Genomic DNA, 24,277 nt, shown 5'->3' with positions numbered 1-24,277 from the left:
ACCAGGAGCAAACTGAAGGAAATCTGTCATTATAAATCCATTTATTGTGTTCTAACTCATTTGCAACCATTAAAAAAAAAAAAATCTCCTTTCTTGTGAGTTTTTTAAAAGTTACCATGAAAAACTGATATCAACTAAGAACGTAAATTGGATGTAGTTGTTTGTAATCAGAACCATCCTCTGTCAGCTCCCATCCTACTGCATTCCTTGCTCACAATTCCAATGGCTTCCTGTCCATCTGTGAGCAGAGAGATGATCAGAAGGTGACATCCCTAAGTGCCGTTTTTAGAGACTCCATTTAAGTTTGAGTAATTAACTCAGGGTAAACTGTGGGATCAGCATCCGTTGGGCTCATTACAACCAATATTTTAGCAGTTGTGAATAGTATTAATCCTTCCTTTTTTCCACGTCAAAATCAAAGTGTCTTCTTTTTTTTTTTTTTTTTTTTTTTTTGAGTAATAATTCCATCCCACGCGAGGCCTGAATTTTTTAGTGATTGACTTCCAGGACAATGCATAAGAAAGAATCCAATTTCTTCTCCACTTGCTTCCATCGTGGCAAAGACATTAAAAACACTTGTGTTCAAAAGTTGGGGTTCAACCACAGTGAGACACCGAAGGCAGTTTATCTTTAAAAGTGGAGGACAACAACTGTTCCAACACAAATTGGGCAGAACCTTCTCCTCTCCTCTGTGCTTAGCAATTGCAAGATTTCCCACTGTTTAGCAGAACCGAGTTTTTGAGGTCTATTTGAGGTCTTGTGATATTTCTTGCAGTTATTTTCCGTCATAACCGCCGTAAATTCTTCATCCAGAACTTACCTCGTGGCACATCCATGTGCAACTGTTTTGAAACCAGACTCACTCTGCTCCTCAGCAAACTCAGGACTGGTTTGTGCTACAAAGTGTAATCACTCCATGAGCAAATTCAGCTTTGGTTTGGTTTGGTTCTTGTTATGCTCCAGTTCATGGGGTTAAAGGGCTCCGTGAGAATCTCAGCGCTCTGTTTGTAAAAATAAAGCTGAAATAATCACTGGCTCTGATAATTTCGGAGAAAACCTCAAAAGTATAAGCAAGGAAGACACAAAACTCCAAAGGACAACAATACACTTCTTGTGGGTTTCTCCTGGGGTCTGACTCATGCTTTTTGTGCCTCGGGGGTGACTAACACTGGCTGGATTCTCACTGGCATCTGCAGGACAGGGGTGATGTGGCTGTGAGGAGCAGGGTTATGGCCTCTCTTCCTGCTCTGTTTCCTTGTATCTACCTGAACCATGACCACCACGTTGGTACAATGTGCTCTTGACCAAGCACAGATGGGAAAATTGTTGTGAGGAACAAAGACTTCGCTTCCATGTTGGTCAGGCACTGATTCTGGTGAAGGGCCTTGAGGAAAAACCATGTGAGGAGGGCTGAGGGCACTTGGTGTGTTCAGCTGGAGAAGAAGAGGCTGAGGGGAGACCTCATTACAGTTACAGCTTCCTTGGGATGGGCAGAGAAGGGGCAGGACCTGAGCTCTGCTCTGTGGGGACCAGTGACAAGACCCAAGGGAATGGCCTGAAGTTGTTTTAGGGGAAGTTTAGGTTGGATATTAGAAAGAGGTTCTTCCCCCAGAGTATGGTTGGGCACTGAACAGGCTCCCCAGGGCAATGGGCACAGCCCCAAGGCTGCCAGAGCTCCAGGAGGGTTTGGATGATCCTCTCAGGTACATGATGTGACTCTTGGGGATGGGTCCCTGTGCAGGCCTAAGGGTCAAACTCGATGATCCTTGTGGGTCCCTTCCAACTCAGCACATTCTGTGATTTGCTGTCTCAGACAAACCCTACTCTGTTCTTTCTTCTATTTGCAGTTACCTTTAAGCAAGAGAGATGTCTCAGGTGCCTGCTGACCTCCTGTCGACCGCCAGCTCCTACAACTATGACCCACCCCTTCCCTCCGTGGCTCGGGCGAGCGCTCTCACCCAGGTACCTCCAGCCAAAAAAATAACCTTCTTCAAGAGCGGAGACCCTCAGTTTGCAGGAGTCAAGATGGCCATCAACCAGCGGAGCTTCAAGAGCTTCAATGCCCTCATGGATGACCTCTCCCATCGGGTCCCTCTGCCGTTTGGGGTGCGCACCATCACCACCCCACGAGGAATACATTGCATCAGCGAGCTGGACCAGCTGGAGGATGGAGGGTGCTACCTGTGCTCCGACAAGAAATACGTGAAGCCGATTGGCATCACTCCGGGGGGACACAGGCCGGCCCCTCCACGACACGCTCGTCCCCCCACTACCATGAGAAGAGCAGCTCAGGAGAGCAAGCTGGAAGATTATTCCACACCTTTCACTCACCATGGCCCCAGAATACCCAAGAAAATCACTCTGGTTAAGAACGGGGAAAGTGGGTTTCGGCGCTCCATTATCCTGAACCGCAGGAACGCCCGGAGTTTCAAAACCCTCCTGGATGAGATTACAGAGATCCTGCAGTTCCCAGTGAAGAAACTCTACACCATTGATGGGAAGAAGGTTGGTATCTCTGATTCCTGGTGCTGGTCACTTGTTCAAACAGGTGTTACCACATCAGCTTTTGCATTCCCTGGGACACAAATCCTTTAGAGTTTATCCTTCGGGCTTTGTCTCATTAATTATTTCCCCCTTAATTACATAGAAATCTGATGTAGAAGAATCCTGTTCAGCCACTCAAGAACTTCATAGAAAACGTTGTTTTGGGCCAAAGGGAGGTTCAGGTGCTCAGTGTTTTGCAGCTGGGTATAAAACTCTTAATAAAAAGTTCTATTAGTGGAATTTTCCGTGCTTTCCTAGGAGGTATGTCCCAAAAAAATGCTTAACTTTTCTATACCTGACCACTGGGAATTCAGCAGAACCAGATGGCCCTGTGTTAGTGTTCGTCATAGAACCCTCACAGGGTCCTGCTTATGGTGTGGGATCTTCAACATCATAAGACAACAAAAAAATGCATAATTAATTAGGGTATGAGTGGGATCAGGAGACACATTTGTGATGATTTGGTGAATGTGCCAACTGGGGTGGACTCTTATAATGAAGTCAGGGTGTGACAACTCCTTTGTTCTTCTGGTCCCAAAGGAATTTCCTGGCCAACCTGGCATTCTCCTAACTTCTCCATCTCTTTGTAACGCAGACTAACCTTTACTTCCCTATTTCTGAAGAGGTCCCACATGTTATCTGGGCTTGTCCCTGGCAATGCAGCTGAGTGGAGCAGTTATCCTACTCCTTGCCACTTCTCCCACCCTTCCAGGGCTGTGTGCCAGCTCTTCAGAGGGAACAATACAACCATTTGTGGTGTCACTTTCCGAGCCAGGTGACTGAAATGTCTCGGGTTCAAATGATCCGCTATCCAGGAGAGGGAAGAAAATGGAGGAATGTTTTTAGCCCAGATCACTTTGACCTGGCACAGGGACAGGAACGTGCAGTAGGAAGGAGAGAGGGAGGGGATAATGTGGTTTAATTCCTCCTTCCTGGTGGAGGCAACATGTCATATCACTGCTATGCTCCCCACTCTGGAAGGAGCTTCCTATTCTCAGCTGGAGGATCCAAGGAAAATGTCCTTCCCAAATATCCTAGTGCTTTAGCTTTCCCAATTCTACTTATCTAAAGGCTGAAAGAGTATCAGCCTGAGTTTGATGAGATGAAACCTCAAGGAAAGGATGATGCTGCTCCACATGTGCCAGACAAGTGAAGCTGAAATATTGCTGAGAATCTGAGAGTCATAGAGGTATAAAATATACTGAGCTGGAAGGGACCCTCAGGATAACTGAGTCCCACTCCCAGCCCTGCACAGGACACCCCAAGAATCCCACCACATGTCTGAGAGCATTGTCCAAACGCTTCTTGAACTCAGACAGGCTTGAGGCTGTGAGAACTGCCCTGGGGAACCCATTCCAGTGCTCAGGATTTGTGAGAAGGGGCACAGGAGCAAAAGAAGGAACTCAGCTGTGGATAACCTGGGATGTGGACATGGATTGAGATAAACAAAATAGATACTTAATCTTAAATTTTATGTCTTGCTTATGGGACTAGTCTGAGTGGAAGATGAGCAAGATGAGCAACCTACTGTAGGATTCATCTTTCCTAAGTGTGTCCAAAGCAGGTTTTTCTCCTAATGAGAGGAAAAAATGATTCATTTTTGATAAATGGATGGTAGACAAGGTGAATCCTGTGCCACAGACTGTTCCAGCAGGGTCTAGAGAGTAAGTCATATGAGGAGTGGTTGAAGTAGCTGGAGTGGTTTAGTCTGGGGGAAAAGAGGATCGGAGTGGACCTTCTCACTCTCAGAACTCCCTGACAGGAGGGGGGAGCCAGGGGGGGCTTGGGCTCTGTTCCCAGGGAACAAGGGACAGGACAAGAAGCCTCAAACTGCACCAAGGGAGGTTCAGGTTGGACATCAGGAGGAATTTCTTCCTGGAAAGGGTGGTCAGGCATTGGAAGGGTCTGCCCAGGGAGGTGTTGGAGTCACCATCCCTGGGGGTGTCCAAGGAAAGATTGGACCTGGCGCTCAATGCTCTGGGCTGGGTGACAAGGTGGAGATCAGTCACAGGTTGGACTCGATGATCTTGGGGGTCTTTTCCAACCTAAATGATTCTGTGACATGAAAAGAAAGAAACAGGCACTTTTGACAGCAACTTTCCAAGTAAGTGTCCAAATTATTGTGGGTATCTGTAGCTCGATTCACTTCAGGTTCAACCACCTGAAATGACACATCAGTGCCCAAATGCTTCTGTAAGTGAGGCTGAGCTCCCACAGAGCTGTTCAGACTAAGCTGGCAGTCCACTGAGCTCAGAAGTGGCCAAAACAGGTGTCTACAGACCTTCAGAATCATCAAGGTTCTTTTTTTCCCAGCTTTCATCACATTATTTACAACGTGAAGTTTGCTGTGCACCACAACTACACCACTAAATTAAAAGTGTTACAGCAGGATTTCATTCCTCTCTCTCCATTCTGCTAAATTCTTAACACCATCCCTGATTTGATCCATATTTTAGATTTAGGGCCTGTGACAATTCACCATAGATGGTTTGGATGTGCCCAGACCATGTTTGAGCAGCCAAGCTCAAAAACCAAACCAAACCCAACCCTGCTACCAAGATGCCTTATAATCTATGGATAAGTATTTTAATTTGTCACTGATTTCTCCATTTTTCAAGACTTGGACTGTTCAGTCCACATGGACACGAGTAATCTTGTGTAGTGGATGTAACTTTGCCTCCATTTCTACTTTTTTTAGAATTTTCACATATTTCTCTAAAGAAAAGGGTTTTTTTCTGCTTCTTAGTGCAGTCAATATTCTCGTTGTGACTCTTAAAATAATTCCCCACAATTGTACTTCTAATCACTGTAAACACTGGTATTTTAAGTGGGATATGCATTAAATACACATTCTATAAACAGAACATCTTCAATATTATTCAACCTTCATCTTTCTTTTCATCTAATGACACTCAAACATCTTACATTTTCAGCTCTGCTGATGGTCACCCTGTCTAAAGTTCTAATACTATATTATATTATATAATCTTGAGATTATATTATATAATCTTAGGATTCTTTTTTTTAATACGAAAATTTTCATGACTGTCTTGTCAATACGTGGTTGATCTTCTGTACCTTAATAATTTTATTTTCACTCCTTTTATTCCTTTTATATCTCAGTGATAGATAAATATGGGTCCAATCTGAGCCATGTTATCATATTATATATATAGCCAGGAAATACATGATTATTACTGTATTTCCTGGAAAACCTTTCACAGTGATTTTTTTGGCCATTCTTAATTTCAGTCATTTACCTCCAGCTTTTTAACTCTTCACTTCTCATCATTTAATAGCCATTCTTATTAGGGCTTCCTGTTACTTTAGGCTTGGGTGCCATGACCGTTGAAAAGTATCTGAGTGCTTCTTATTTCTTGGGTATTTCCTTGTTTCTGGTATTATTCTCTTTCAACAATAATTCAAATAATTTTATAAACTTCTTTTAACACGTCTATGTAATTAGGATTGAGGGGAACAAGAACTTTTGACATTTATTCCCATGTTTCGACAGCTTAGCAGAATAAGACTCATTCCTAGACTTTGTCTGGCCTAGAATAACATAATTCCCAATATTTAATAGCTTGTTCACAATGTCTTTTTTTCTGACAGTTTTTCCTCGATCTCTTGAAAGCCAAACACACACCAAAAAAAGAAAAAAAGGGAAAAATCTCCTGTCCTGCAGGTGACTCAGTCTACTCCATCAATTCATAGACTTCAGCGTGTGTCCTCCTCAATTCCCTTTTGTTTTCTCTTACTGCAATAATTCCAGATCTAAACTCAAATCTAAAATGAGCTAAATCTGTCCCAGTGGGTCTGCTTTAATATCTTTTTAATATCTTTAATACAATTTTAATATCTTTACCATTTCCTTGAGTAAATCCAGGGCACTTCAGAATTACAAGTCTTTATGAGGGTATAAATTTGGACACCCATGGATGGAATAGACTTGTTGTTTCCTGTTCCTTTCATGCCTTATCGATTTAAAAAAAGCAGAGGAAAGGGATTTCTTCCTTTTGCAGTCTATCTAGTCCACAGATTTTTCCAGTAAACCTCTAAGTTTAATTGAATAAAAACTCGAATCATCACTGGTGACCAGAGAGGAGAGATCAAGAGCCATCAGAGGCCAGCAGAGCTTCTTGCTTTGTGATCACACTTTATTTTGCTGTCATTCTGTACTTTCTTCCTCCCGTTTTTCTGCCTATTTACCTGTCACAAATATTCAAAACTGTATTTTTGAACTTCCCAGGAAAAACCAGTTCAGTAGAAATAGTGATCTAAAAGCCTCAATTCCCATGTCAGTATAAACCCAGAGTGGTCCTACTGGTATTTACATATTTGCATTTTCATTTTAGCTCCTGAAGCTTTGAGTGAGGTGAAAACAGTATTTTTAACCCTAAGAATCAAGCAGACTTCTTATCAGAAAAGCAGGACTTGTCCCATTGCGGGGAACAGGTGTTTAAGTGTTTGGGCACTGCTTTCATCAGAGCAAATAGCTCATTTTCCCAAACTAGCCACGATTTTTCTTGTCAGGTTCTAAATCAAAATAGTCATTTGGTGAGCATGGGACAGGAGAAAAATTTCATTTGATTTTTTCAGTAATCGATCAAAGTTTCAGCAAGAAAATCAGCAAAAATCAGTCAAAGTTTTAGCAAGAAAAGTAAGTGTAAATCGAAATCTTTTTCCAGGTCAAGCCACTTGCTGCTCTTTTCCAGGTGATTAACTGGAAATAACTGGATTAACTGCCCAAATAGGGAGATTTGTTATTAAGGTTAAAATGACATATAATTAACTTGTCAGTGAAACTTTTTGCACCTTTTCCCACTAAAACATACACAGGCCTGGACCTAATTCATTAATTCATCTAGATCTGATCAGTTTCTGAGGCATTTAGGATGGGGAGACATTTTATCCCTCAGCTTCTACTTATTGACTGTAGTAAATTGGAAGACAGACTTAGTCTGGTCACATAAATTAACTCAGGCCCAAGTTTTCACACACTTGCTTTAAAGTACTACAGATATTTAAATTTTGGCAAACACACACTCGTGATTCTGCATCTGAAGATAAATTGGCTGATGAGGCTGTTGGAAATTGCAGCTATCTTAATTTTTACTGGGGACATTTTAAAAAGAACTAGGTGTGCAGATGCCTCAATTTAAAAAAAAAAAAAAAGAAAAAAAAAAGAAAGAAACAACAAAAGACAGGTAAAGTAAAATTTGGAGCTTATCTTCTCCACCAGATGGACTTTCATCTCTATTCTGAAAAGTTCTTATACAACTTAGTGGGTTTTCTTTCTCCATGGTCCAAACCACAGGAACACACCTATGTGCAGATCCCACCTCTGCCTCTGGAGAGGCAGGAATGCCCCTAGGGGCAAAGAGATCATGGAAAGGCCAGAAATCCTCACAGACTGTAAGGAATGACGTGTAGGATTATGAGACATCGACAGGGGATTTCCCTTACAAATGGCAATTATCCAGGGTCCACCAGCTGGATGTTCATTAAGACTTCAGTAAAGTCACAGGAACCCAGCAACATGATTGTGCGTCCAGTCATAGATGTCCTGATTTCTGCCCTTGTGAATCACCAGGCCTTCCTTTTACCAACTGTCCTAAACTAAAAGAAAACCAAAAACAATTCCTTCCTTAAAACCCAGCGCTCCTTCTCGTGTGGCATTTGAAACCCAACTGTGTTATGGCAAATAGTCCGCATAGTTTGTGGTGGCAATTACCATGAACAGCTCAGCCAGGGTTTATCAGCCTCCAGAAGAGTTTTCCAAGGGATGAGTGAGGCTGGTTTTGTGTTTGTTGGAGTCAGGCCAAAGCTTGGATGTGTTTTTGTTTAGGCTCACTCGAGGCTGACCATAAGTTGTTATATTTAATGAGTGAATCTGATCCTGTCTGTGAGGAAGGACAGAGGGGATGACCAGAAAGACTCTCTTTTGCCTCAGACTCTACAAGTGAGAACACTGCAGAACGAGCTGTGTATGCCACCAAATTCCCTTGAGAGATCAGAGAATTCCCATGTGGGTTAATCAGGGGAGCAATCGGGAGTTAAGGAATGCTTCCTCAGGCACCACTAACTGGACACTGTAAAAGATTAGTTATCAGCATCTCCTTGGGGTGAGAACCCTCAGTTTTCTTCTGTGTTTGTGTGGAGTTTGGCTCGAGATGGTGCTGTGGCAAGACTGACCATTCTGGGTCAAATCAAGCCGTTTTTGGGCTTGCCAGCTGGAGCAGTTTTGGAGAAAGACAGAAGACACGTGAAGTGATTCTTTCCCTGGTGTATCTTCCCAGTTTCCATAAACTCATAGGATAAAGATCTTCTTCAGCCCAAAAGTAGTACCATGGGCCAAAGCTATTCCAGTTGCCAGAAGAGATTCAGGGCACGTGCTCTGGCCCTGACACCAGATGGAACTATCTATAGATAATCCCACCACGCAGCATCCAAAATAGGGGCTAATTCCCACAGCCTTTAATGTTGGGTGGTCACGTTCAAGCTGCTTCTTAGAAAAGCTCCCTGGCATGTGCTGACTCCCAGATCTGCCCAGGAATTGCTTGGGAAAGTGCCAGCTGGTCCAGGCTTTGAATGCACTAAAGACCACTCTAAGAAGAGTGGCACAGGCAGCCCTGTTCCAGTGCCCTGGATCCAGAATGGATTTAATTCAGCAGTAAAGGCAGAACTTTTATTTTTAGCTGCTATTAGTAAAGGTATAGACCTAACTATTACTGCTAAATAGTCCTTGGTACTAATGACTGCATTTACAGCGACCTCAGGGTGCAAGGCCAGGAAACAGGCTTGTCTGACATATTTCCTGGCTCAGATTTACACATCCACAGAGCCATTCCTGGGACATCTGTAGGCTGCCCGCAGGCATCCTCTGGGCCACTCCGTGTTTGGGCTCTCTACCAAGCCCATCTGTCTTAATGACAGGTGTCATCAAGCCCCTGATGGAACTGTAAGAGGAAAAGGGGATACAGGGAGGCAGATAAGCGGGTTTCAAGTGTGGTGCGTGTATATAAACAATGAGAGAGGAGAGGTGACGATTTGCCTCCGTGGGATAGTTAATTTTCTGGTTCCACGCTGACACATTCACTGTGACACTTGCTTTCGTGCCGTGCTCAGGTATGAGGGATGGCAGCCGGTTCCAGCCCCTCGTGGGGGTGCAGACTGTTGTTACCAAGTGAGCTGAGCCGCTTTTCCACCCACGGCGCCCGTGACTCACGGGCTAAAAACAAACGGGCAGGTTTCAGGTTTGGCGTGCTCTGATTCCCTGCCAAACCCGCAGTGACTCTGGCGAGATTCACACCAGTGATCTGTAAACCTCAGCAAAACTTTCCATGAACCTGATCCATGGGAAGACTCACATCCCAGGTGTGTTTTGGTGAACCTCTGAGATGCCCTGAAATCATTTGGCCCGGTGCCTGACGAGGCAGAGTTAAACGGACCCCGTGTGCGCTGCCCATTTTCTTATCTAACACACACCAAATCTAATCCTTTCTTATCTAACACTGCCAAATGCAAATGATTCCCTTCCCCTGAGGAGATTACTATTGAAAGAACAAAATGTAGCAAAGTGTAATTACTTTCTAATTCTTTTGAATTTAATCCAGGGCAGAGACATTTCCAATCACATTATTGAGTGTAAGCAGGAATATTTGTCAACATGATGTGTCTATTTATTCATTTACCCGGAGCACCAAAAAATTGCAGAATTCCACCCTCTCCTGGAAAAACTGTGAATTCTCTGCCAGTCCTTTCAGTAGAAATCGCTGTTTCTGCAAAGAATTTTTGCAGGGAAGACTGGACTGGTTTTGTTTGGTTTTTTGTTTTGTTTTTTTTTTTGTAGGGAAATCTGATTTTCCAAATGCAGATTTTGGAATTTTTAACAGCAATGGGAGAGGAAAAGAGATGATGTTTTGCATTTGCATTTGCATCAACTTTCTTTTTCTTTTTGGGCCTTGAACAGGGAATTCAAAGAATTCTGGTGCAACTCTTAGCAAGGCCTGAGGTGAGACACCTGAGAGGAGGTTGTAGTGAGGTGGGTGCCACAACAACGCGCAACGAGTGACAGGACAGGAGGAAACAGCCTCAAGTTGTGCCAGGGAGGGTTTAGGGTGGGCATGAAGAAAAAAAACCTGTTCACTGTAAGGGTTGTCAAGCATTAGAACAGGCTGCTCAGGGCAGTGGTGGAGTCACCATCCCTGGAAATGTTCAAAAAATGGGTGGTTCTGCACTTGAGGACACGGTTTAGTGGCAAACATGGTGGTGGTGCTGGGTTGGTGGTTGGGACTTGGTGATGTTAAGGGTCTTTTCCAGCCTTAATGATTCTGGGATGCTTCTATTTTATGGTTCTATTCTTCTATGATTCTCTTTCAACTTGCATCCTTTCTGAAATAAATCCACTTAGCTTCAAGGGAGCTGTTTCTGCCAAGCAGAAGTAAAAACCTTCCCATCTTTCACACTTTGCACCGTGGGCTTCGCACATTGAGAGCCAAACTTGGACTCAGTAACAAGAAAACTATTCAGTTAAGCCAAGTTTTCCAGCTAAATGTGTTTCTCTTTATGCCCAGAGCTTCTGGAGGCCACAAATTGTATCCAGAGTGCTCAAAAAAGTACAAGATAGGAATGTTTATGCTAAGAGGGATCCAGGGTGGTAAGACCACGGATCAAGGCCCTGTGGATCTGTGAGCTTGGCCTAACAGGGTTTATACACTCAGTCCCAGCTCCTACAGCTACTTGCAGCACATCCATGTTGTCCTTCCCTCTTTCCCCCCTCACTTTCCAGCTGAAACACTTTTTAATCCACTCTGTAGATATTTTCCTCATGTAAAAAGAGTAAGTTTTGAGACCTTCTGGTCATGGGGACAAGCTTGAACTCTCGACTCGTATCCTTCCCGCTGACTCAGTCACCTCAAGGCTCATCACAAGAACCAAATGCTTGACATTTTTCAAGACTTGTCAATTTTTGAGCTAATCCTGCCCTCAGAGAGGATCAGGGCAGGAGCTTGGGGTGGGGTGGATGTCACTCTGACTCATGATTTTCAAGTGCTGATGGTGGATGGACCAGGTTTAATGAACCCGATGCCAGAGGAGCAGGTGGTGGGCTCTGATTTCAGGGAGGAATTGCAACGTGTCGGAAGGTGGAAAACATCTGCAGCAAAAAACTTTCTAAGAAATGCCTTCCTCTCTTCTTTGTTGGACTTTGCACCTCTAACAGCAATTTGTTCTTTCTCGGGTAGAACAGGGTCAGACCTCACTTTGAGCACACAGTGGGGGAAAAGGCCATCAACTTTTTCCCCTTCTTTCCTTTTTTTCCCCTGAGGTGTTTCTCTTCTGCTGTTACCCAAATGGTTTCCAACAACCACTGGATTTCTGATTGCAGTATTTCTCTTGGACTGCTGCAAGACTTGTTGATCCAGATTATTTCCAGGGAGCAAACTCAGAATGGTTATTTTTTTATTACACAAGAAAATTTTTGCACACACGGAAAAAGCATCTGTGATAACTCCAGGAAAAGCTGCCAGAAGTGCAACAGATAACCAAGATCTTGAACTATGGTTAAATAAAACAGTGCAGGGGATTATTGTTCCCTCTTTCACTTATTTTACTTGGCTGTTTGAGTGCTTCATGATCTTCCAAAATTATTCTTTTTCATGCAGCTTTCCACAGTGGTCAAAGCTGAAAGGAGACAGGCCATGCCTGAAAAGTTCTAGGAGATGCTGATATTTTTAGGAGTCTTATAATCATCTTATATTGCTGCATTTCAGCATCTGGAACATTGGACTTGCCCATATTCCCATGAAATAAGCATCAAACAAAGGTTATTTGTGTTTAGTAGAACACCTGTTATGGGACACTGGCATCTGCCCTGCTTCCCACATCTTTCTGTGGAGAAGAGAAGGTTTTGGGGTGACATAATTGTGGCCTTCCAGCACCTGAAGGGGGAAGAAAGATGGAGAGAGGCTTTTGACAGGGCTTGGAGCGACAGGACAAGGGGGAATGATTTTAAACTGAAAAAGAGTTGGTTTAAATGAGGTGTTAGGAAGAAATTCTTCTTTGTGAGGGTGGTGAGGCCTTGGCACAGGTTGACCAGAAGAGCTGTGACTGCCTCATCCCTGTAAATGCTCAAGACCAGGAAGGGGCTTGGAACAACCTGGGATAGTGGAAAGCGTCCCTGCCCTTGGTAGGAAGTAAAACAAGGTGAGCCGTAAGGTCCCTTCCGACCCAAAGCATTCCACAGTGTCATGAATTTATGTGGATTTGGGGACCTTGTCTTTGATTTGATGAGTAAGAGACCACGTGAGTTTTGATTTGGGAGGTGGACGGGGTACTGCGCACTCACGTCTGGACTAATAATTTGTGTGCTACAGTTTGCAGAGGATTACATCTGTATCCATGCAATAGTTCCTTGCTGTAAATTCAATCTCACCTCGGTGGAGAGCCTTCTGGCCATGCTGAAGTGAGGGAAAGGGAGGACAAGCCATGTGTCTCTCTTTCCTTCCGCTACTTTGCTAATTCGTATGTGGGCACGGAGTGGCAACACCCCATGATTCACCTCCTGACCAGCAGATTAGCACAACTTTAACAAGCCACTCCCCAGAAGAGCCAACTCTCTAATTCCTCCAGTGCAAAGTTTGGGGAAGGGAAGGGCGAGTGGGTTCTTTGCATGAATGAAATACGGAATTTCGTGATGTCAAACCAGGATACGTCAGTTCAGAGGCCTGGCTGGCCCCCTATTGGATGTGGCACAACCACAAAACAGCAGGGTGGTTCACACTCCAAGGAGCTGTAAATCTGAAGGGAACAGATGAAAGAGCTCAAGGAAAGGAGGCAGTGAGTCAGCAGGATAGGGAATGGACTCAGCCTGTTAGCCTGTTCTTCTGCTCTGGTACAAGCTTTTCCTGTTTCTCCCATGAATCCCTGCACCCCTTTGGAAGGTGGATCACCTTATGGAGTTGTCCTCTGAACAATGTCTTGCATTTCCCACATTCTGTCTAAGTCCCAAATGTCTCTGGCAGGCTGGCAGCCAGCAGAGGGAAAGAAAAAGGTGTCTTCTTCATTTTGCCTTCATCAGAAATTCGTATCCACATTCACCTTCTGAGGTGAGCAAGGCTTACAATGGTTCTTTTTTTCTCTGGGAAGAGCCAGAGGATGGCACGTTCTCCATGTCAAACAGCTTCCTTGTTTTAGAGATGCTATTTTTGCCCCGTTTCTGTTTAGGTATTGATGACACTGTATTATTAATTGTGCTGCAGTAGCACCTGGAGGTCCTTGCTGAGATCACAGTCCCTTTGTGGCAGATTCTGCACAGTAATGTTCCTGGAGACAACCCATCCTGAATGGACAGCAGCCAGACTGAAAAAAAAACCCAACATATGGCAGAAGAGGGGATGTTCTTTTATTTTCACCCCACACACGGTGGCCTTCCCAGTGGAGCTTTGAGTAATGTCTGGGATGTTCAATATTCAGCTCAAATGGGGCTTCCTGGTACCTGTTGAGTGTACATGTTGGCTGGAGTTAATCTCTCTTACCATTGATATCTCAGATTATGTTCTCATATTTTAATCCCATCTAATTTTTCACTTCTTTCTCCAGGGCTCTGGTATTTCTGACATGTGAACAGCTTCTATGTCTGCTTTTCACTGTTTGTTTTTTGTTTGTTTGTTTCTGGTTTGTTTGTTTGTTTGTTTGTTTTGTTGTGTTGGTTTTTTTTTTTTTCAAATCTTGCAGTCTTATCTCTCACCAAGTTTATGTCTAATGTCCAGTTTCTTCTCCCAGCATGAAAATCAGTGGCAGGAATTGCATTGAAAATACAGTTTCACAGATCAAAAGAACTCTTTGTCTTGTGTTTGGTATGTCCAAGAGGAAGAGCAGGGACATTTCTCTTGCTCAACAGCAAGAGAAAGGAGGCTGAGAGAGCTGGGGGTGTTCACCTGGAGAAGAGAAGGCTCCAGAGAGAGCTGAGAGCCCCTTCCAGAGCCTAAAGCACCTTCAGGAGAGCTGGAGAGGGACTTGGGACAAGGGATGGAGGGACAGGACAAAGGGAATGGCTTCCCACTGCCAGAGGGCAGGGAGAGATGGGATATTGGGAAGGAATTGTTGGCTGTGATGGTGGTGAGGTCCTGGCACAGGTTACCAAGAGAAACTATGGCTGTCCCATCCCTGGAAGTGTCCAAGGCCAGGTTGGACAGGGCTTGGATCAACCTGGGCTAGTGGAAGGTGTCCCTGCCCATGGCAGGGGGTTGGAATGAGATGAGATTTCAGGTTCCTTCCAACTCAGACCATGATGATGATGATGATGATGATGATGATGATGATGATGATGATGATGATGATTATGAAAAGAAAGCTCCCAGTTCTCTCCTAGTAATAAGCAGTGTGATGCAGACCCCAGAAAAGCCAGGGGAGACTCTACCACTTCTTGAAATGGGGTCAGTATTTCCTTCACCACCTTCAGGAGCAACAGTGGACACTGGCATGGCTGCAGGTCCAGGATCTGATGCCTTTAGACTATAAATAATTTTTATATATACTTTAAAAAAGAAAGAGATCTGAGAAGCAACACATTGGCCTCACCCTGGGACACGCCAAGTGAGCTGCAAGTTGCTAAACACCTAAGAGGGCACACACACTGCCTGGAGATAATTTAGCACTAGTAAAAGATGTCATGTCGAGTGGCCTGAAGATGTCAACTGTATATCCCAGGCAGGGACATGTCCCCATGACTGTGAGAAAAACATGCTGAGCAAACTGAGATGAACTATAACCCTCCAGCACTGCCCTGAGAGAGAGGAAGTTGCATTAAACCAAATCAATGGGATAAATATGATTTATTTAACCCTTAGAAAACGTCCATCTGTATTTACACTGCCAAAATGCTTTTAACAATGAAGTACCCCAGAGATGAATTTCTGCAATTATTAATTCAAAGAGATCAGGGCTGGCAAGATATTAAGGAAGGAAAGATATGTTATAGGTATAAAAACTGCCAAAGAGCTGGTGATGGCAGAAATACTCCCTGACAGACTATTTGAAGTGACTTAACACAAGTTCTGTCTATAGAAAAGGATTTGGCTTGTGCAAAAAAAAAAAAAAAAATCCAACAAAAAAACCAAAAACAAACAAAAAAACCCAAACCAAAACAAAAACAAAAACAAAAAAACCAACAAAACAAAAAACACAAACAAAACAAAACAACAAAAAAAACCCCACCACAATCTATCTATCTATATAAATATATATAAATTCAATAACTCAGCTGGCTCAGCTCCATTGGTTCCCGAGGCTCTGTCATTGCCACCATCTATTTTCTGCACACACAACGCAGTGGTGATGAGTGTGATTGAAGTATCTACACAGATCCATGTGAGGAAATATCCCTAGCAAAAAATAGCTTTCACTTAAAAAAATATCCTCTACAAATCTAAACTTAGTGGGGTTTTCAAGACAGATTGTTTTACATCAGAAACAGAAAAGATTTCATGTCTATTTTTCTTTTTTCCTCTCCTTCTTTTTCCTTTTTCTCTTTCTTCTTTTTTACCCTCTTTTTTTTTTTTTTTCCCTATATCTATAGGGTCAGGGTGAAAGATCTCACCAAAGGAATAAAAATGAAAAGAAAAAAAAAACCAGGAAAGTAAAGAAGGAAAATAAATACTCAGGTGGCAAAACCCTACTCAAAATATTTGGTTTATTAAATTATAGGCTTTTGAAGTGAGCTAAAAAGATGTTTTCTTTAGGAATATAGAAAGATGTTTTCTTTAGGAATAGATGGACCAGAAGTGGATTTACTGACCAATGACAAGCAGTAGAGAGACAGACTGAGATCTTGGGGTTATTTTGAAGTTTTATGTTACTGATCACAAGGACTCAGAAGTTTTGTTGTTTTGCACATTGTGTTTAATGCAAGTTTTAGGGAGCAGAGCTTCTCTTACTGTGGGTTTTATAGAAACAAACTCAATATGTCTAAGTCACAAGTGCTGTCAAAGCGCAAACAGTAAATAAAGAATGAAGGAAAACAATGGGATTTCAGTGTATTCCCACTAAAAGTAGATGCCTTATGGCTTATTGTAAGAAAAATGAACAGAAGTGATTAAATGCACCTAAAATGTGATTTTATTTATCTCTATCTTGCTGTTTTACCCCACACACATTTACCCTCCTCTTATTTGCTCCAGAACCAGCACTAATCTCTCAGTACCCCCCACAGCCCTGGTGGTACCAACTCATCTTGGAGAACCCCAAAAGAATTTCACAAACCAAGGTTTTGGGCTCTCCAGTGGGTCTGGCTCCTCATTCCTTGGCTGTAGCAAGATTTAGAGGCCAAGTTCTGTCCTTCATGTGCTGTTATTCCAGGCTCGTGTGACAATGGCAGACCCGTCATCGCTGCTCCTCGGAGGTTCCTTATCTTCCATCCTCAGCTGCTCATCAAAGAGATGATGATTAAGTGACATATTGAGGTCAAGGGGCATTTTGGGGGCAAGGTAGTGCTGAGCCCACCACCAATGCTGGCTTGGTGTGGTCACCTCTTGCTGGGGGGTTCCCATATGCTCTAGAGATGTTCTCCTGATGAAACAGACCGAGAAGGAGGGGATGTCCCAGCTGGATTATAGAGACGCCTGGCAGCACAAAGCTGCCAGATGCTGGCCCCTCTGAAGTCCTCTCAGACAGAAAGAGATCCTTCTCCTCCTTTTAAAAGCATTGAGTATTTTAGCTGAGAGCTGAACTTCACTTTTTCAAATATGAAGTTGCAGGAGCCAGATGGAATCACAGAACGTGCTGAGTTGAAAAGGACCTGCAAGTATTGTTGAGTCCAACCTTAGCCCTGCACAGGACCACCCCCAAGAGTTACACCCTGTGTCTCAGAGTATCATCCAAATGCTCCTTCAGCTCTGGCAGCCTTGGGGTGTGATCACTGCCCTGGGGAGCCTGTTCAGCGCCCAACCACCCTCTGGGGCAAAAACCTTCTCCTGATATCCAACCTAAACCTCCCCTGATGGAACTTCAGGCCATTCCCTTGAGTCCTGTCACTTAAGATTGGTCCAGACTCTGTCTTACCAGTGCTCATCACAAGACTGATTCCTCTTCTTTTAGAGAAGTAAATGTTGTATCAGGATGGGTTGGATGGGACTCTGAGCAACCTGCTCTGGTTGAAGATGTTCCTGCTCGTTGCGGGGGGTTGGACTAGATGACATTTAAAAGGTCCCTTCCAACCCAAACTTTTCTATCATCATATGATTCCATGAAAAGTGACCCCTGTAGGACTTGGCATGTAATCCAGAAATGGGTCATGTGGTGAGGGTGAAGAGTGTAAATCTGGGTTCTCAGGGAGGAACAAAGATTCCTTCACAGGCACTTCCCTCACTGAGGGACAACGTCCCTCACTGTCCAGCACTGAGGCAATAAATGGGGTTATAATTCAGGCAGTATTTGAGGTAATATTAGGGGTAATATTAGTCACAATTCTTGTTCCTCTTCCTGAGCAAAAAAATGGAAGAGGGCTAAGGGCCAAAATTGAATGTAGCATTTGCCAGGTAATAATTGCTGTCCCATACAGGAATTACAGGAATTTAAAGGTCATAATTCTCGGTAAGCAAAACTGAAATGCCTCCAGTTTCACTCTTTCCCTCACTACCACATTGATTATGCCTAAATCTTTCCCAGAATATGGGAAACCTCTTAATAAATGAGATTTCTTCTCCCTTAGGCAATCTCTCCCACCCCTTTCGTGTCTTAGGAAATCTTATTAAAATGTAGCAGAGCTTCTCTTTCAATGGAAGAATATTCCAACAGAGCCTGCCAGTAGGTTCTGGAAGACCCTTAAGTTCTCCAGAACCACATTTATTTTCACAGAATCACAGAATATCCTGAGCTGGAAGGGACCCCCAAGGATCATCGAGTCCAACTCCTGGGCAGAACAACCCCAAAAGTCACACCTGAGAGTGTTGCCCAAACGCTCTTTTATTTAGGTGCCAACCAACAGCCAGCTGATTCTGGGCCTGGAAGAGTCCAGCTCTTCTCCATCAGCTCCCGGTGATCCCCTTTGCTCTTCCCTTCCCAGATTGACAGCATGCAGGCCCTTCTCCACTGCCCCAACGTGCTGGTGTGTGTGGGCCGGGAGCCCTTTAAACCTGTGTCCATGGAGAACCTGAGGAAACACTCGGTGGAGAAGCTGCCCAACCTGCCTCCCCGCTCCACCGGCAACAGCGGCAACGAGAACAACGAAAGTAAGCAAAGCCCCTGGGTGTCTCCAGGTCTGTGTCCCACAGCGTGGGCATTACAGGCACCCATTGTGCTGCCCCAATGTGCAGATTTCATGTGGAAAGTGCACTTCCTTCTCCCTCCCTCCCTCCCTCCCTCCCAAGCTTTTCCATCCTCCCCTTCTTTTTCTCTGGTTTCCTTCTAGGATTTCCTCCCTACGCCTCCCCCCAAGTCTTTCTCTTATATGCTCTCCATGTCTGGCTGACTTCCCTTCCTCTTTCATATCTCTGGGTCTCCTTTTCCTTCCAGAACTCCCTCCTTTCCTGTGTCTGTCTCCCCATACCCTTGAGATTTCCCACGGATCCTCGATCCCCTTGTCTGTCTGGGGTGTCACGCCTGTACTCATGGACTTCCCTGCACCAGGAGCAGAGGATGCCCTGGTTCTGTCAGCAGGAGTCTCAGCTTCTCCTGCAAGTTACAGATGCCCTTTTGGGAACAAAACATATTTTTATGGAATGCTTTTTTTCAGGAAGGAGTATGCAGGATTATATTTCTTATTATATTCTTCACCGTGAGTTATCTAAGGTCACAGGTAATTAAACCAGCCACCCTCTGTAGCCTGTGGAAGGAAACTTACCATTTCCAAAGGGCAATAATCTCACGTGTATTAGGGATTTGTGGTGGGATGAAATTCAATGTGCCCTGCAGGTGGGCCTGTTTCCTCTCCCTTGCCAATACCAGGAGCTGGGAAAGATTCACTCCTATGTTGGCCACCGGTTGTAGAAATTTATGGACAGAGATATTTCACACTCACTGCCTGAGACATAAAAAATTGAGGGGGAAACATGGGAATAAACTGGACCTTTGTCCATCAAGAGACTGAGCAAATATATCAGTTCACATGCATAAAGATGATTAGAGAAAGCTATTTCACGTGTTATTGGTCTTGGTTGATGTGCTCCTGTTCAACACTCCCTTCCCAAAATGCCTCCATCCAGCTGTGCATCCATATGCCCATGGAGACACGTGATTGTCCAGATATATATATAAGAAGGATGAAAACTTGAACAGTTAAATAAAGGAGTATTTGCAACCTGATAAAATACCAAAACTCTGAGACTAAATTGCTCTCTGTGTGTGTATTTATATATTACTATATTTATTTTTTTATTTGACTTCCTGGCATGCACTTAATACCACAAAGTGTTTCTGTTTGAATTTAGATTTTAAAAAATGATGAAGTTAGGGTACTGAAGGTTTTAATACACATGATTAATTCAGAACTTAACGTTTAACAAGGAGGTTGGATTAGATGATCCCCAGGGGTCCCTTCCAACCCTAATTATTCTGGGACTCTGTGATTTATGGCCATCACTTAGTCAAAGACAAATTTTCAAATCACATAAATTGACACAGGCTTGGTTTTAATGGAATAGCATCAGTATTCTCTAGTTTGAGGGTTTGACTCAGGTATTTTGTGTCATCTTTATCTGAGTTAACATTTCTCTCCATCTCTCTTTCCTTCCCTCCAGTGAACTTTGGACTGAAAGCCAAAAAAAGCGTTATCCACCCGCGGTCGTCATCGAGCAACAGGTCCATGAGATTTTCTTTGTCGTCGGAAAAATCTTATCCCAACGGTCTTGCTGCCTCACCAGACAATGGAGCACCCTTCTCCAATGGCTGCTCCCACCCCAAAGCCGGGGAGCTGGTCCAGTCCCTGGTCAACGACGACATAGAGAAGCGGGTGCACGTGAACAAGGATGGGAGCTTGTCTGTGGAGATGAAGGTCCGCTTTCGCCTGCTGAACGATGAGACCTTGCAGTGGTCCACCCAGATCAAGAAGTCCAACCTGCTGAACCGGCTGCCTTGTGAGGAGTCAGGAGTGGAGGAGGACAGTGGAGTGGACCCCCTGCAGAAGATGAACCCAGAAGTGAGCTCGGAGGCGGACGACTCGTTGTATCCCTGTGAGATCGATTCCTACATGTCAAAACTTGAGGAATCCGAGTGTGACGAGGCTCACTGTCACAGCTGTGGGAAGAAGCACCAGGACTATGACATTTGGAAGAATCCCATGCACGCATCCCCAAGGGAAGAGCCCAGTGTACAGACCACCTGGCGCACGCGGTCGTCGTGCTCCAGCACGTCCTCCCGGAGGAGAGTCATCCACAAGAAAATGACTTCCATGGACAGCCTCCCCACCACGTCCAGTGAGGAATTCTCTGAGCACATTGTGAGAGAGTCCTCATCCTACTCAGAGACTGTAGAGAACAGGGTGGCGTATCGATCTGTCAGAAAGTGCAGGTGCCGAAGTGATTTGTCTACAGGTGCTTCCATTGGAGAAGATCGGCAAGGAGACACTCCAGCAAGCACAGGGAATAGCCAGAGACCTTCATCCCTGGGTATAATGTCACATTCCAGCTGTGAAAACAATCTGGATACTCAAGACGCCCCCGAAGAAGACCAAGAGATCAGCAAAACCATTTCACAAAATGAAGAGGAAAACTGTTTCGAAGCTTCCTCTGTGAAGGGCCTAAAGGATGACGTGGAAGAGGCTGACAGCAGCAGGGTTGGGAGTGCCATGTCAAAGTCATCCCTGCAGTCCAAACGGAGCAAGAATAACATCTGTGAGGAAAACAGCACCGTGAGTAAGAGCATGTCCTCCTCCTCAAGCCTTCAGAAGGCAAACCCAGGAGAGAACTCTCGGAGCTCCACCCCTGCCAACAGTGTGCACAGCAAGTCCAGCAACTGTACCACCCAAAAAGCAAAGAGCGAGCAGGATGACCAGTCTGATGAAAATCCAGCGGTCTCCTCCTTGTCCGGTGAGTCCTGCCCTAAGAAAGAGGCCGGAGAGGCAGAAGCAGAGCAAGAGGAAAGTGAAGTTCAAGAAGTAAGCTCAGTGTCAGCAAAAACAAAGCCCAGCCAATCAATTAGGGGCGAAAGCTGTGAAGGGGAACGATGCTCCACACAGGGAAGCCACTCCTCCAGAGCTACTGACAGGAACAGCAAGAAAAGTGGCAGTGATGAGAACGTTCCATGCAGCATCTCTTGCTCTTCCAGGGGCTCCAAAAAGAGCAAACGCAGCCACGTTCATTTGGATGCACAGTCTGAAGTGTCTGTGTCTTCACTTGGATCCTCTCCGAATAAAAAGAAGAATTCCCTACATGCAGATGATGCGAGATCGTGCAGCAAAGCATCCAGTTACTCCAAAAGCTCATGTGAAACCAAGAAAAAATCTGTTGGAAACTCCATGTCTCAGAGGGCAGGATCTCTTCAGTCAAACGTTTCATCTACTAGTGCAGCAGAAGCAACTGCAGGTCCTGCTGAGGAGAAAAGCTCTAAAAGTAACACCAGTCACTACAGTGAATCCTCAAAAGGCTCAAAGAAGAGAAGCCATAGAGAAGAAAGTAGTAAACCATCATCTGTCTGCTCAAAATTATCAAGTCCTAGTGGAAAAACTGGAGAGGGTCATGCCAAGGTTAGTTCAGAGCCCTCTTCTTCCAAACAGGGAAGTATGAGTGGGAGTGTATGTTCCAAAGCTGACCACGCAACTGAGAGTGAGATTCAGAATGGAAAGCCCACAAGTGTCTCCTCAAGAGTCTCTTCAAAATCAGAAGCGAAAGAAAAATTCTTGTTGGCCCAGATATCCCAGGAGACGGATGAGAGGTGCTCACAGTCCAACATGTCTCAATCTTCGAAGTCAAGGCGGACAAAAAACAACAATCTTCACGTGAAGATGTCGAACTCCAGCCGGGCGTCGCTGTCTGAGACCATGTCAGTGCGCAGCCTGCACTGCCCCGCCCCACCCAAAGGAAAGCCAAAGAGGAAAAACGTGCGTCCAGCCGTGCTGAAGAACTCCTCTGTTAGCAGCTTAGGCTCCAGGTCGCTGCTGAGCACGGGGAAAGAGCAGAAAGAAATTGTAGATTCCTCCAAAGAGACGTCCTATGGGTCTAAGTCAGCAGCGCCCGAAGCAAACGATCAGAATAATAAAGAGACCGATGATTCTCAGAGCAAAAAAGCGGAGGAAGCATCAGAGGGCACGGGTGTGCAGGAGGAAGGGAGTGATTTGATGCCATCTGCTCTGCCAAACGCATCTCCAGAGGAAGTTGTGCAAGAGTGGCTCAGAAAAATCCCTTCAGAAACGTTGCTTGTGAAATATGAAATGGAGGACGATGTGGAAGAGGAAGGTACAGAGACAGCTACCGAGATATCACACTGCACACAGGCTGAGGAAGTCCCAGAGGAAGAAAAAGCTGAGGGAAAGAAGGAGGAGGAGGAGGAGGAGGCTGAAAAGGAAGCAAAGGTTGAAGTGGAAGAAGAGACAGCAGGAGACACAGCTATTAAGGAAGAGGTTGAAGAATGTGTGAACCAGGAAGAAGTCTGTGAGGTGGCATCTGAGACTGCCAAAGCTGAGCAGGCAGAAAGCAACCAGTCAGTTAACTCCAGCCAAAATAACAAGAGGGACCTGCCCAGCTCTGTCCAGACTTCTGTCCAGATCATGAAGGCCTTGCTCAGTTCAAAACATGAGACCAAATTTGACCGATCGAACAGTTTGCCCGAAGTGTCCCCCACCATGGGGAGAAAACTCAGCAACTCCGCCAACGTTTTGATTACTTGTCTTGCCAGTCTCCAGCTCCTTGATGAAGAGTCAGAAGACCCATCAGACACCTCAAAAGCTTTGAATAAGTCAAGGTATACGGAGCTGCTGAATATTTTTCAAGCCCTGTGGTTGGGATGCACAGCTGAGAGGAGCGGTCCAAGCTCCGCTCAAGGGGCCAGCGAGCAGGCAAAGCCAGACCTTGGGTTTAAAGGCCCCAAATCCATGGATCACGCCTTCACTCGCATGTCCTCCTCCGGGGTTGATGTCTGCAGTGGTTCTGGTGGCTCAGGAGAAGAATGTGCAGCTGGTGCCACTTTAGCGGCACAGAAAACTGTGGAATTCAAATCAGCTGAAGAGGAAAATACAGAGAATGGAACTGAAGTGACTGAGGCTGAGGAGCAAAGTAAAGAGGAAGGGCAGCCATCCCGCCCCTCAACAGCCTGCTCAGAATCACACAGAGAGGAAAAAGCACAGTCTGCTAACGAGGAATCTCCAATACAGGAGGAAGAAGAGAAGGAGGAGGATCAGTGCCACACCTGTGAACACGGTCAGGAGGAAGGGGGAGAAAATGAAAATGAAGAAACCAGCAAATTAGCTGAAACTGAAGAACAAGAAAAAGCTGCAGCTGTGAATGATGAACTCCCACAAGAAAATCCTGAAGCCACCATCGATGATACATATGTCAAAGGTGCTGATGGTGAGATGGAGATTAAAGCTGGTTTGGAAGAGCATCTTGAAAAAGAGTCACCAAGTGTCGCAGAGCCCAAAGTCAGTGCATCCACCAGTGTGGGGACATCCCTTGTCCAGCAAAACTCAGTGGATCCAGACCCAGTCTGGGTCCTGAGACTGCTCAAAAAAATCGAGAAGGAGTTCATGGCTCACTATGTCAATGCCATGAATGAGGTGAAAATCAGGTGGAACCTGCAGAACAAC

At 44.8% G+C, this 24,277-nt stretch overlaps 1 protein-coding gene across 1 annotated transcript in view; it reads left to right on the top strand.

Annotated features, from left to right (window-relative positions):
- The first annotated feature begins 1,866 nt into the window (after positions 1 to 1,866).
- RP1L1 (RP1 like 1) overlaps positions 1,867 to 24,277 on the top strand; it is a 27,664-nt gene continuing 5,253 nt past the window's right edge. The window contains exons 1-5 of the mRNA XM_027904445.1: positions 1,867 to 2,505; positions 18,608 to 18,782; positions 20,280 to 21,634; positions 22,253 to 23,014; positions 23,096 to 24,274. Of these exons, the coding sequence (XP_027760246.1) occupies positions 1,867 to 2,505; positions 18,608 to 18,782; positions 20,280 to 21,634; positions 22,253 to 23,014; positions 23,096 to 24,274 (4,110 nt within the window). The remainder of the gene's footprint in view (positions 2,506 to 18,607; positions 18,783 to 20,279; positions 21,635 to 22,252; positions 23,015 to 23,095; positions 24,275 to 24,277) is intronic.

Source organism: Empidonax traillii, unplaced genomic scaffold, assembly GCF_003031625.1.
Source record: "Empidonax traillii isolate 1590-97213 ecotype Southwest subspecies unplaced genomic scaffold, ASM303162v1 scaffold1060:size1239554, whole genome shotgun sequence".
NCBI lineage: Eukaryota > Metazoa > Chordata > Aves > Passeriformes > Tyrannidae > Empidonax > Empidonax traillii.
The sequence above is the reverse complement of the archived record's forward strand: the minus strand, read 5'-3'. Positions and strand labels throughout refer to the sequence as shown.